Source organism: Larimichthys crocea, chromosome XXII (assembly GCF_000972845.2).
Source record: "Larimichthys crocea isolate SSNF chromosome XXII, L_crocea_2.0, whole genome shotgun sequence".
Taxonomy (NCBI): Eukaryota; Metazoa; Chordata; class Actinopteri; family Sciaenidae; genus Larimichthys; species Larimichthys crocea.
The window spans coordinates 4,196,206-4,210,816 of record NC_040032.1 but is presented as its reverse complement, the minus strand read 5'-3'; the positions used below and the strand labels follow the sequence as shown (position 1 = coordinate 4,210,816).

Sequence of the window (14,611 nt, the reverse complement as noted above, 5' to 3'; positions counted from 1 at the left end):
CCACTAGATGCTCATTGAGGAAAACAGACTTTATCTTCAATTTCCTTTGAGTTAATGTCTCATTGGTGAATTTGTGTGTATTGAAAAACATATTTCCATCAAGAATATATAAAGGAAAGTCCACCATTATTTAGAACCTGAGTCATGACTTTTTACTGACTACCTCCTCTGTAGAGATTGTGGAACACAGAGTCAGGAATTGAGGTAAGCAGCACGAGTCTCCTAAAGCTTTCCAAATACACACTCTGCGAGTCTCACTTCAAAGTAAACAGAAATTAACCAACTAGATGCCTATTAATCCCCAATAACAAGCAGCTGTTTTATTTATTGCACAACGTTTTGGTTCAGCCAGCCTCCTCTAGTTGATTTTTGCAGAGGTGAAACTGTCTCCATCACAGCAATGTTGATCCAAGCCGCAAATTTGCTTGTTGTAGTAACACAGCTGGGATCACTCTCATATGTGGACACGTCTAGATTTTCCAAGTCTGTCATCAACAGGTCCCACTCCTAGGAGCAAAATTTTCCTCCACAGACAGCGTTGGGAGAGCGATGACCACCAAATTCTTGAGTTACCAGTTGATGGTTCTCTTGCTGCCTCCATTCTTCATCTTCCATTTGATTTAGCTTCTCTTCGGTGTGCTCTGATTGGTATAAATATGCTCAGTCATCAGGATGAGATAGCTTATGTTCAAACTCTTAATAGTGTACTAGATAGCCAGCCATTGCTCTTAGTTTTGCAAAATTTTCTTTCCTCTTTTTCTTGTTCTCCATGTACCATGTACACACTAAATCATCGGAAAAGCCACAGTTTTACACATGTAAACAAACCAGCATGTGCGCATGAATAGGCAGCAATTTGGGCCAGCAAGTTGCCTCAGAAGTACTGTAGATCTCTATAAAATGAGTTACGGTAGCTAATTCAGAGACTAATTTATGTGCTACTTTTGGTCAGAAAGCAATTGAAATGATTTATTAAAGCTACAATGTATTTGGAAAGCTTTAGCAAGCTTACTCCAATTGGCCTGATGTACAGTTTTCCACTTTTCTTGTATGATGACAAGGTTAGCATGACCCTAAAGTCCAAACGGTCAGATCATGGGAATAAAACCCAGGCTGAAAAATACTGCAATCACAGACGCTATGAATAAGAATCTCCATGTCACCTTACTACGACACGAAAGTGCAGCCAGAACCTTTGGGATGTAGATCTACATGTATACAAAGACCATCAACAGCATGTGGATTCCCACAGTCCTTCGTGTGTGGCCTGACCCAGATGACAAAACTGTTGCTCACACCGGCACAAAGAAGCAGAAACAGAATATTATTATCAAAACGTTACATCAGCCCAAGCACTCAAAATCACTCTCCTGCATATGTCTTTGAGCTAAGCATCTAACAGCCTACTTTTTGTGTGTTTGTTTAACAGGAGCAGGCCCGCATGCTGCAGATGGGTATCACTGGACCAGAGGGACATGTGCTGAGCAGACCTGAAGAGGTACAAGTATATTTGTTTTAGTGTTTTCGTACATAGTCTTAGTTTTTATTCAGATATTGGGGAGAACTTTTTTAATCTCAAGATACCATCCTGAAGCTCAAACAGGAGTGCAAACAGATAACACACACACACACTCTCATGGTCTACTATGATGTCCTTGGACTGGTCGTCACACACACATTGTTCTTGTTACACACATGTGGTTTCAGACACATTAGAGGCGTCGGGTGAAAATTCTCCGGTTCCCCCAATTGTTGCCGCTAATGTTTTTTCAACAAACAGCAAAATGAAAGCCTTGCTTTCAACTCAGCAACTCAAACTGCCTTTAGCTTGACTGGGATTTTCCACTCTGTGGTGCAGCGGAGCGAGGCTGTCCCACCAGTCCCGTAGTGTCATGCAGTTAAGTGGAGTCTTAAGAATCAAAAGCTTGGTAACATTTAATGGAGCAGAGACCGAGCTGGATTAGTGTTTTATCAGTGTCTGCTGTCCTGTTTGGTTTTAATTTATTTGTTATTGGAGCCAGGTTGTTCTTGTGGATTAGAAGACAATAATCAGTGTTTGCGTCACTTTACAAACTTAAAAACACATGCAGGACAGCCACGTCCCATCTGGATGCATGTGGGGCTCTCTACTGGCAACTTTTTTTACCCCCATTTTGTACAAAAAGTTGTTTGCGCACAGTCACAAACAGGGAAATATAGAAATTTTAAGAATTTAATAATTAGAATACAATTCCAGGTGATCCCCAAGACGGCCTTCTAAAGTCTTGCATTTGTTTGCTGATCTCATAAAGTTATTTTCTTAACTCCTGTAACTCAGTGTGTCTGAATAAACTTCACCAGATTATGATCATAAAATTATAAGCTTCCACTTGCCCTTTTGGTTAAAAATGAATTATTTAAATAATACAGTTCCCAAAATACAAATTTTGCTGTGGTTAAGATACTTGAAGTTTATTTGAGAAAATCCTAATGGGAAAAACATTTCCAAGTCAACCACAATGTCCTGTTTCTTTTTGTAGCTGGAGGCAGAGGCGGTGTTTCGTGCCATCACCATCGCCAGCCAAACCAACTGTCCTCTCTATGTGACCCGAGTCATGAGCAAGAGTGCTGCCGACATCATCTCACAGGCCCGGAAAAAAGGTAAAGTACAGTTTTTAGACTTGACACAGCAACAGCAAATATTTGAAACTATCCAGTAAGGATAAGGTTCAATAAAAAAACAAACAAGGTGGTTGTCTGATACTGTCTGCACATTACATTACATTACATTACATTACATTGCATTTAGCAGACGCTTTTATCCAAAGCGACTTACAGAGGAGGACATAAGCTGAGAAAGGTGTAAAGGAGCACAGAGTAGTTGTTAGTTTTGTTAGAATGTATGCACATCTACAAGACATGTGATGGTACAGTATAATGTACATTCCAGCCACAATCACAGGTTTTATTTTACATGATGATTGCAAGAAATAAACTTCTAAACTCTCCTACCTTGTAAATAACAGCATCACCAAGAGCAGATTGCACAATAAGATATTGGAAAATGGATTAAAGGGAGCACATCTTATCTCTGAAATAAAAAGCTCTGAGTTCAGTTACCGTATCTTACCTCAGATTTATCAGATATGTGGGTTTCATTTCTGGGCATTGAACACGATTGTGGTGCTTTAGTACATCGTGTATCAGAGTGGAATCTCAGTAGACTGTCTTTGCATCATTGCCATTCAAACCTCATGTTTATCACTAAAATAAGACATTCTATAATCTTGTTTTTCTCATTTAGTCTCTTGTGAACTGAAGCCTTAATGGGCTTGACATCTTTGTTTGGATCTATTCTCAAAGTGTTATATTTAAACCAGGAAAGACACAAACAGCAAAGTGCAAAGAACATAGGCTGGATGAAGAAAAACAAGAGCAGACAAGTGTTAGTGACAGGAATCAAACTCTAGCTCATCATGCATGGAAGAACAAGATGAACTACAACTGAGCCGAAGTGAAATTTGCCAAGGGTGATATTTGGCTTGTAAGAGATTAGGTGTGGTTCCTCTACTACAAACACTCAGATGAATTACCAAAGCTTTTAGCTAGATTAAACTGCTGACAAATGAATCTGGCTTGATTGATGCAACTTTGTTTTTGACAATGCCAAGGATCACTCAGATAAATCAATTTGATATGCTGTACATTGGAACAGGTTTTTACTGTCATTTCTTTTCCAGGAAATGTTGTGTTTGGGGAGCCAATCACGGCCAGCCTGGGGACTGATGGGACACATTACTGGAGCAAGAATTGGGCCAAGGCGGCTTCTTTTGTAACATCGCCTCCTCTCAGCCCTGATCCCACCACTCCAGACTATCTGAACACGCTGCTGTCCAGGTACGTGTCAGAGAACCTCTTTTGGTTTAGGTAGTTGACCTGTTTATCATCTTCTATTTAGCTGGGGCATGATGGACATATCTTTCTTAACTATTTCATATTAATTTATATCATTTTATTTTACTGTATTGTGCATCGATAATACAGCACAAGGCAAAGCAGGATACAGTACATTTAAATGGTGTTATGACTTGTTTTATACTCTATACTCTATCATTTCTTATGTAAACCACACACTGCTTGTTAGTATACTACATTTAAACATCCACATCATATTGAGTACTAAACATGCATGCATAGCAGCAACATGAGTGATTGGTCTCCAACCCTTCCCTCATTTGAAGGCAATCTGCCTTCAACCATTATTGTAAATTGGGAATCTAAAAGTCCAAAAATAAGCTCCACGCATGGGCACTATTCCTAATAAAGATCCTTGAATAAAAATATAGCTTGTAATAAATATATGTGTCCTTCTATTCACATGTTGCCTATATTTGTGCATTAGCTTGACTGAAAAATGAGAAAACTGCATTCAGTTAAAGGAATGCATTACACTGAAGTTTTTGAGTTGCTTATGACAAATTCTGGCAGACTTCATCTGGCAACTGAACTGAGTGTCATACGGAAACAGGAAACATTAGTAACGGTTTGTACTAGAAGAACAAACTCTGGCATGAGGCATATTTAAATGGCTCACAGTCCTCGTTCTGATTTGTTGCGCATATCCTGCTAAAGTAAACATTTTTTTTTGCCTTGTGTATACAGATTGTGCAGAGCTGATATGATTCCATCTTACCTCTGTCCTTCCGTGTTTCTTTGCCCCCCAGTGGAGACCTAAGTGTGACCGGAAGTGCTCACTGTACCTTCAGCGTGTCCCAGAAGGCCATTGGAAAGGATGACTTCACCCAGATCCCAGAAGGTGTCAACGGTGTGGAAGAGAGGATGACCCTCATCTGGGATAAAGCTGTGGTGAGGGTTGCTTAAATTTTTCCTTTTTTTTGCTTTGTTTTCTCTATTTTTAAACTTTAGAAGAGGGAGGACAAAAGGCAAGTAAATAATGTGAGAGATTTATTCAAGACTTTTATTTTCATCTTGATTCACTTGCTCTCTAACCTTTTCCCCTCAGGAAAGTAATTATTTATCTTGTTTTAAACCAGTCATCTCCCTTCTCTGTTCTGTGATGCTCAGCTTAGATACTGCGGTTTCTATTTTTGTTTTTTTTTTATTTTTACAAAGACGCCCTTGTTCACTGTCTCGGCCCTTTTGCCTGGCTCCCACTATATTTCCTGACATTTCTCTCATCACCTCTCTCTCTGTCTCTCTCTTGTTGTCACCGTCTCTGCCTTTATCCTTTCATTTTCTATCTCCACATCTGTCCTTTCCTTCACCCTTGGATACCCTCGTTATCACGGCATCACTTGTACTGCTAACAGACACAGAGCATGTTGGTTTAATGCAGCTTTGTGGTGCTGTGCTGCCTGCAACATGTGGATGAGCTTTTAAAAAGTTCAAATTAATCTATCCCCCTAGAGAAGTTACTTAAAATCCAAACTTGCACCAAACTTGGACTGATTACAGCCTTTTTTTAAGTGCTACACATTTTGTGCTAGACATAATTATGGATGTTCTCCTCTAACTCTTCCACATAGTTTTATAATTTCATATTTTTATCAATGTGATTAAGAAAGAATGCATCACAAAACAACAAATCTTATAATTCAAACTAAAGAAGACGCATCATCTGAATGGAATTTGTATCATAGCTAGTCCATCTTGAAGGAAAATACATTTTCATACTTTGTTCATTGCAATGACAGTGCTTTTAATATTGCCTATTTTTACTTGTTTTTCACCAGACTACAGGTAAAATGGACGAGAACATGTTTGTTGCAGTCACCAGCACCAATGCAGCTAAGATCCTGAACCTGTACCCTCGTAAGGGTCGGGTTGCTGTGGGCTCTGACGCCGACCTGGTCATCTGGGACACAGACTCCATCTGCACCATCACTGCCAAGACTCACAACTCGGTATGTACGGCGCACAGTGGTTAAAGTTCCTACTAACTTACTCCTACTCCTAGATTCAGCTCAGAACTTATGAGACTTTCCTTTGACTCTACTGTTCAGTAGGGCTGAAAATTTAAACAAAGAGGTTCAGACCAGTGAAACTGCATTGTTTCACACCCTCAATCTTACTTGGCTCAAGTGGATGAATGCAGTGGGAAGTACACCAACACTAAAGGGACTTTTTCTTGAGTAATGCTGTTAGTGTTACAGTCATTCCTGGTGGCATCAATCCATATGTTATGTTGTGCAGAAAGGTGAAAATGAAGGGTGGGGGGAGAGAGAATAAAAAATGCTCTTAAAAAGGGTCTGACTTTTAGGGAAAGAGTAAAGCAGGACACGAGATAAGTGTCGGCATCTGTGTGTGTGTGAGACAGACAGCAAGATAAAGAGAGAGAGAGAGAGAGGGTTAGAGTGAGAGAGAGCACATTTTTGAGCAGCTTCCAGAGAGCTCTCAGTTCCTCTGAACGGAAATGAAGTCTCAGTGGATGTTCACTACTAAATACTACTCACACCGTATGCACCACATGACCAGCTCTCAATGTAAAGCTGAGCCTCAGTTAATCCAAAAACCCTCAACAATGATTTGGAAAAATCTGGATTATTCAGACACAACAATCATTCTGCCAGTGATGCAGACATTTTCCAAAATGTCCTATAAAGTCCAACGACAGGGAATCTATGTGCCGTATAATCAAGAGGTATGTCCATCCTCTATATCACGCTCACTTGAACTGTTTCATCCAAAATGTTTTCATGATTGGACAACCATTAGTGGGTTTAAAGAATGTCATTCATAGGGCTTCACAGGATTATGTAACAGTAAACGCTAATATTTCAAATACTTTCATAAACCCCAGAGATTTGGAACATCTGTACACTTTGCTTGTAGGAAAAACAACTCATCTCAAGCAGCTTTGGTCATATTAAGACTTTTTACTTCATGGGAAACATCTCACTCAATATGCAGACTGAATCAGAACCAGTATTGTAACCATCAACCACCATTTACTCAATCCGCTTCCTTTGCGGCTATAATTCGGCACGCCCTGTTGGCCCAGGCGTTTAAAGTTTTGACCATGAATCGCAGCTGGAAGACTACCCAATTTTCATATAGTCATATTTGGAGAAATCTATTGACCTGGCTGCAATTTAATTTGCAAGTGCTGCTTTCCTTCCTATCCGCCTATTCAAAAATTTTCTTAAATTACACTTAATAACATTCTGAAACTGCATTTTTGTCAATTGTCATGTGTTCTAAGTTACATATTGAAGTGAAGCTGCATTAGAAACATGTGCATCTGTATGATCCCATTGCAGATGTTTTTTGTCCTCCCCCTGAGGGTCTCACAAAGACACACTCATACACGCTTTCCATCTTACTCACACACATTTTACATAAACTGTGTGTACAGTACACCTGACACATGTGAGTAATGAGTTTTCTACCATTATAAAGACATTAGAGGATCTTGGACAGACCGCTCGGCAGCAGATGAAGTGTCCGCACAGGAAATTAAGGCTTTACAGCCTAGCACAAATCCTGCTTATACATAAGTAAGGGAAGAATGCATTTACTAAAAATAAATACAGGTTTCTCTTGGGAATGAAGTGGAGTTAGTAGATTTTAATTCACCTTGCTTAAAGGCCCAATTTAGTAAGAGAGAAAGAACACTGCTCTATCTCCAAATGAAGGAATGGAAAGAGAAAACTGGACTAATAATATGTTTTCTCCAAATGTGGAGTACATCCACTGAGGATCCGTGGGTTCTTACATAATGATGTCACCATTTCATTTCCTGCTGGCCCGTCCTTCCAGATAAAATAAAACAGAAGAGAGCAGAAGAGCAGAGCATGGCAGCTCCCAGTTCCAATGAATCTACCTTAATGGACAGTTTGATGGCAGGCCAAACAGGAGCGTTTACCAGCAAACTTTGTTGGGAGAATGCCTTTCACTGCAGAGTAAATATGACTTAGGCTGTGCCATATCTTAGTTTGTTATGAGTAAGCCCACATCTGGTCTGGGTTGCTTGTTGTTGTCAACATAAAAATATATAGATGCACAAAAAGTAAGGATATCCTGACACATAGACAAGAACAGGCAGCAACACACGCACACTCTTAAACACACTCAGCTCAGTCATGACATCATGTTTGGCATTCAGTAGGTCTTAGTTATGTCCTGTTCTGGCCTGAATTTGGACGGCAGCAGAAAACAGGGCCGTGTGCAGAGGAAATAAGCAACAATGGAATGAGGGGAGGGGACCATCACAGATCAACATGTAGAGAAAAGAAAGTTGGCACAAGGGAAACTGGAAGAGGATGAATAGGACACAAGGTTGAAGAAATACAAGGGATTACATAAATCAAGCAAGAACAAGTGAGGGAGAGAAAGACAGGGGTTGAAAAACAGGCATAAAAGTAGGGATAAATAAATGAAGACGACGGACAACTGGAGAGAGCGAGAGAACGAAGTAGAGAGTGAGAGGAAATGAGAGAGAGAGTGAGAAGTACTGCGGAGGCATGAAACGGCAGCTGGAAGAAGGCAGCTGTTTGTACTTGCCAAATAGACAAGTGTATGAAACAAGGTGACGAATGATAAGGTGTGGGAGAAAAAGAGCGTGAGGTTAAGAGAGAGTTAAAAAGAAAGAAATATTCTGCCTCCATTCTTTTCATCCATCCTCCTGCAGCTCCCCCTGTTGTTGTCTTCTTCCTCTCCTGCATCCGGTCATCAGTTCTTCACAGGGAGGAAGAAGGTTCAGGTGTTCTCAGAATTAAATTTGATTGATCTAATTTGATTTTGAAAACAAAATGATCATAAAGCCCCATGACAAATTAATTGAGAACTCCACTCTGTTAATTCTGCTCATCATTTGTACTTTGTTTCCATTTGTTCTTCATCCTGTTAATTGTAAACAGTGTGTCCACCTCCAAAACTTTGATACAAGTCATGAGATGGATTCAAAATGTCAGGCTTGTTTGACAGAATGCTCTAGAGATGGCTTAACGTGATCCTTCTTTTGTGTGTTTGTACGTGCAAGTTGTTGTGAGATGAATATGGTCCTTTATTACACAACATATGTATTACTGTAAATGTATCTTCTCTGCTAGTATATTGTTAGATTCTGTTACTTTTTCTGCCACAACAGCCTGATTACGTCCTATAATTTTTATATTTGTGCTTCAGGCTGCTGAGTACAATGTCTTTGAGGGCATGGAGCTGCGTGGAGCCCCACTAGTGGTGATCTGCCAGGGGAAGATTATTCTGGAAGATGGAAACCTGCATGTCACCTCCGGCGTGGGTCGCTTCATTCCCTGCTCTGCCTTCCCTGACTATGCCTACAAGCGTGTTAAAGCCAGGAAGCAGGTAAATATAGATTTATATCTCTGTCCAGTCTGCTATTTACACTTTACACAGCAGTTGTCATATCTTTAAACTGTATGCAACAGTATATCCATTTGGAAAGGCAAACTCTGAAGTTGAACTACTGAACAGATAAAGCCAAAATAACCCACAGAGAAACAGAAGGTTGATGCTAAAAGCCCCCTTGGTACTGACCACACTGTTGGACTGCGAGTGAGCTGTCAATGCTGTACCAAGTGACACACACACACACACACACATGGAAATAAGGGAAGGTGGGAGGTTGTAGTCAATGTCATTTGGATTGTAAGCAAGCAAGTATGAAAGATTGGCCTGAAATGAAAGTTGCAATAGTGGAGGGAAAAGAGGGTGGGGGCGGTGGAGTGGGATGTGGGGGAGATACAGTACGTCTGACATCAGCTTTCAGAGGTTCAGCCACAGGGCGCTGGCTGAGCTTTTACACTGTAGTGTAAAAGGTCCATGCAGTGAGGGTGGTCGAGGCTTTGTCATCATGGTCTTAAAAAGGATGCAGTGAGTTTAAATTTGGATAACTTTCCAGAGAGACCTCATGCACACGCAGTAAAGGGGTTACTGAAGGGTCTCAAACTGACAACTGACTGTCGTTTCATAAGACTGATCTGGATTAGGATGAGGGTTAGCTATTTAGGGATGTTGCTTGGAAAACAGGAAAGGACACAGGTTAGGGAGAGGGTTTGAAAAGAGTTTCCTGTAATAGAAACATGACAGGCTCGGTGTCATTAACAGCCCATGTATCAACAGGTTGACACAATAAATATTTAGACTGTAATTATTAATGTAATAATTTCTTCATTTGACAGATCAGCAAAGACATGTCTTGTGTCACACATTAATCAGAAATAATGATGTTGTTCATTAAATGATACACAAATCTGCATCTTCAAATTGATTGTAGACACAACAGCTATATAATCTTTGAAAAAAATAATGGAAGGTTGTTAAGAAATAATATGAGAAGAGAAATAACATTGTAAAAGTGAAGTGTGCTGCTACATTACAGTGAAAAACAGGCATCAAATCTAAAGAAATCCATTGACAATAAGAGATAAAACAGAATATATTGCACATATTCGTGAGTGTGTACTGCCTCATTGAAACACTTATAAGAGTACATACTAGTGATGCCCACAAATGCAGAGAGTTAGGCTCACAGTCTGTAGCTGTACGCCATCAGAAAAAAAAAAAGAATAAAAAATGTCATTACTCTCCCCTCTAACGTATTAAATGTTAACCCCATTTAACCATTTGATTTAGAACAATTTAAACTCAAAGCAGACCCTGCTGTCTGCTCTCTTGATGTCTCCTTACTTGTGGGCCAAAAAAATCTCATTGTTCAACCATTTCCTAATTTGCAGCTGGCTCGTGATGAGAAAATGGAGCTGTAGTAACAGTGTGCTGTTTATCTTGGTAGCAGTCACTGTTATGATTGCTTCATTCACAGATGTGTCTTTTTAACTATTCACAGAGCTTTCAAAGTTCCACTGAGTCACGCCACAGGCAGAAAGACAGACAGACAGACGGACAGACAGACAGACAGACAGACATACTAGCATCAAGTTTTTGCTCCAAGACTTTGCTTACTTGTATGTATGTCTATGTTTGTGTGTGTAAATCTGGAACTTATTATCGGGAGGAAAAATGCATATATAATTCAGACAGACAACAGTTATGCAAACAAGCATGTAATGCTAAACAGGTGTGGTTCCATTCAAATATTTTGTGAGACTAAACATAATATCTCTTTGTTTTTACCCATCCTGTCTAACCTCTCTCACTCCACCACCTTGTTGTTTGCCCTGCAGCTGGCCGTCCTGAGGGCAGTACCAAGGGGAATGTACGACGGCCCTGTGTCTGAATTCTCCATGTCCCGTGGTGGTACCCCCTCTGCCTCGGCACGCACCTCTCCCACCAAACAGCCCGTCAGAAACCTGCACCAGTCTGGATTTAGTCTAGCAGGTAACCCTGCACCATGCGGTGAGCCCAGCTTCTTAATACAACCCCCACTCTTCTATCACCCAGTCCGTCGTTTCATCTGTTTTCGGTCTGTATGGATTTATACCGTATGTAGAAACATCAAAGGATCATGCATGGGCATCAGTCGATCCACCACCATGCACCGCCTTTTATCTCTCAGCTACTGCTTTACGCTGTGAAGGACAACATTCATGTGATTTTCAGCACGCTGTTACTTCATGAATGATACATGCTCAGCCCATGGCGTTAAGCGTCATGCCTGTGTAGAGTAATCTAATAATCTCTCATTATCCTGTTTCATACTTGATCTACACAGTATGGCATGCATTTGTCTGCAGGATATCACACTCTTTCGTAAAGCAGGTTTATACACGTCAATTTGTCTGTTTATGCATGTTATTATACAAGTTGGCTGCCTTTGCTCCTTTTGAGTTTTAATGAGCCACACTGCAGAAAGCAGTATGTTATATTTCTGTACACAATCAGTTAAAGTTTATTTGACATGAAATCAACATTACTCCAAATTAAAACGATCTAAATCATACTCACTCATGATGTGTGGTATATTTTACATTTGTTTTAGATGAATTAATATTCAAGATTGGAGCCCAGTATTTGTCTATTTCTCTATGCACATTGTACTAAGCAAATAATGGTTTCTATTACCCTGCATTCCTGCATGTATGTTTATAGCCCTTGGATTCAGAATTTTGTATTTCATTTCAAACATGCATGCAAATATTAAAAGTATTACATCTTATTAGTTTAATCTCCCTAACTCAGTTAGGTCAGACATACTCATCTCTAAAAAATGCAACCCAAATCCCGCCTAATCCCTCTCTTCAGTATCTCACACCTCTCAAACAAAGTACTTCTGATTACTCTTGACGACACTGTGACCTGTGAATGCAGCTTCTTTGTAACATCAAGCTACAGTCGGAAATGAACTTTTTTCCACAGTTGCACTTGTAAGTCACACTGGCTGTATGAATTTTGGCTCAAGGCCTAAACCATACAGCGTGCAAGATTTCAGTCTAGGCATCTGGACATGGTCTATTAAGAAAGCCTATCTAATGTGAGAGATCACAACACTGTGTATTCACATTCAACATCTGCTCCATTACACAGAGCTGCTGCTGAGTGACAGGCTGATGGCACCCATATGCAAAGTCAGCATTGGATTAGCTTGGATTTAGAAAACCAATGTGAGAAATTGTTTTTGTCAGGCTACCAAACTGTGAATCTTTGTACATGTGGTAAAATAATGAACCAGATCAGTCAGTGTTTCCACTGTTTTATAATCAAACAGAGAAAACCATAGCTGTTACTGGAGCTAGTCATTCTGTCCTCCCTGACAGACTAATATGTCCATGTGTGACCTTAAATTAGTGCTAGCTACCCCTTTTAACCTGAACAGAACCCAGATGTACTCACCACAGTGTTGGCTGTCTTTGTGGATGTTTATAGTTTTTAATGGTGGATAAGTCATTTTGAAAGAGAAGTCCACAGGAAGGTGTTTAGCCTTTGGCTGTGTTGAGAAACCTGCCTTTACAAGTGTAGCTGATTTGCGATACATCATCGATGTAAAAAGAAAGTGACCTCCGCTGGAAAGAATTTCCACATTTGAGTACATCAATTTGGGGGAGTGAAGCTACTCCTGGTTTCCCAGGCTTTGTAACGGTCATGAGTGTGAATATTCTCATACGTGTGCATACGTGTGCATATCTCAGAATGAGTCAGTGTCTTATCTCTTTTAGTTTTTTTCAGGACCACCACCTGCAGAGTTAATTTACTTGTCTGGAAGGAGATGGGAAGAAGGATTGTTTGCTATGGTACAGTGTATCATAGTGTGACATCATTCTACTTTCCATTTATATACTCGCTGATAATTTGTTGCAGCAGACTCCCTGGCTCATCCTTTGGAAACACCGAGCTTTATGTCAAAGCGAGTTCTTTTGTTAATGTTTCAACAGCACTCACGCAGCATATGGTCTGCTGAAATTTGCACTCCCCTGTCATCTCAGTGACACATACTTTATATCACTGGCAATAATAATGTGTCTTGAAAAACCTCTCATGCCTGGAAAGTAATAATGTGTGTGCATGACAATGATTATTTGTGCGCTATGATGGCATCGAAGCTATTCTGAGGAGAGAAAGTTTGAAAAGTTTGATGGATTACACCAGTACTAGATTCCAGAGGAGAGCAAAAGAAGTAGATCTCATCATCAGTATCTGTATAATCCTACGGGTCTGTGTAGATAAATTCTTGTTAATGTCTGATTTGTAGCATTTATTTTAATTTTAAATGATACTGTTACAGTTGAGGCAATCCTCTGTTTCTTCCCTCCACCCCGTGTGCTCTTTTTCCATGTACCTGGCTTCATCTTTCTCTTCTTTTCTCCCTATCCAGGTCCCCCCACCCCAGATGACGTCCCCATCAGGCCTGCTGGACGGCGTATCGTAGTGCCCCCTGGTGGTCGTTCCAACATCACATCCCTCAGTTAAACAGCAGACGAGGTGGATGCATCCAGAAAAGGACAGCAGCCAGAGTGCAGGATTGAGGGGTGGGAGGGGAGGGAAGGGGAAGGGAAGGGGAAGGGAAGGGGAAGGGAGGGAGGGAGGAGGAGATGCATAGGACCATGATTAGTTAAAAGTTAAAAGAGCAAAACACTGAATCCTCATGCCTTACCTGTCACAATGCTACCTTGCTCAGATGAGAACTGTATCCATTTTTCTTGGGGATTTGATGAGTATTAATGTCATTTGGAGTCACCACCAAAGCACAGTACACAGAGAATACACCACAAATACAGTGAACATGTGTTCATTTGGTGCTTTGGTAATGGGAAAATACACCTGTAAAACTGCATACAAACACAGTCACCCAAGAAAGAAAACAAACTGTGCTCTTTAAGGAAACTGGATACCACTTTTCTCAAAATGATGCTATGGTTCTTTCATCCTGTTTGGCTTTCAATGTCACCCCGTTTTCAGTAGCCTGCTTTCTCCATAGTCAGCAAAACATAACACTAGATCCCACACTAGCCATGTATTATCATGCAGTACCATTGATTAGCTCTAGGTGGCATTGTATGTGCGGTAAATGTAATGTAGCTTTGTGAATGATGTTGTTGCAGCCTGTTTGAGTTTACTGGACCAATGTAAAGGTATTTATCAAATCTCAGAGATAGAGAGAGAGTTGGACATGGAGCTGCATGGGCCACATTAACACAGGCGACATGATCCATGATCCTTTTACAACCCTCCTCTGAGAAGCTTCATAAATACCATC

At 40.4% G+C, this 14,611-nt stretch overlaps 1 protein-coding gene across 2 annotated transcripts in view; it reads left to right on the top strand.

The window, feature by feature from the left end:
* Window positions 1–13,900, top strand: part of dpysl3 (dihydropyrimidinase like 3) — a 29,700-nt gene extending 15,800 nt beyond the window's left edge. The window contains exons 7-14 of one of the 2 annotated variants that reach the window (XM_027273577.1): window positions 1,430–1,498; window positions 2,520–2,640; window positions 3,720–3,876; window positions 4,704–4,845; window positions 5,733–5,903; window positions 9,127–9,306; window positions 11,145–11,298; window positions 13,730–13,900. In XM_027273577.1, coding sequence (XP_027129378.1) covers window positions 1,430–1,498; window positions 2,520–2,640; window positions 3,720–3,876; window positions 4,704–4,845; window positions 5,733–5,903; window positions 9,127–9,306; window positions 11,145–11,298; window positions 13,730–13,824 — 1,089 coding nt within the window. In that variant the 3' untranslated portion in view covers window positions 13,825–13,900. Of the gene's footprint in view, window positions 1–1,429; window positions 1,499–2,519; window positions 2,641–3,719; window positions 3,877–4,703; window positions 4,846–5,732; window positions 5,904–9,126; window positions 9,307–11,144; window positions 11,317–13,729 lie in introns of both variants that reach the window. The other variant, XM_010729344.3, reaches the window with a different exon arrangement.
* The last annotated feature ends 711 nt before the right edge of the window (window positions 13,901–14,611 follow it).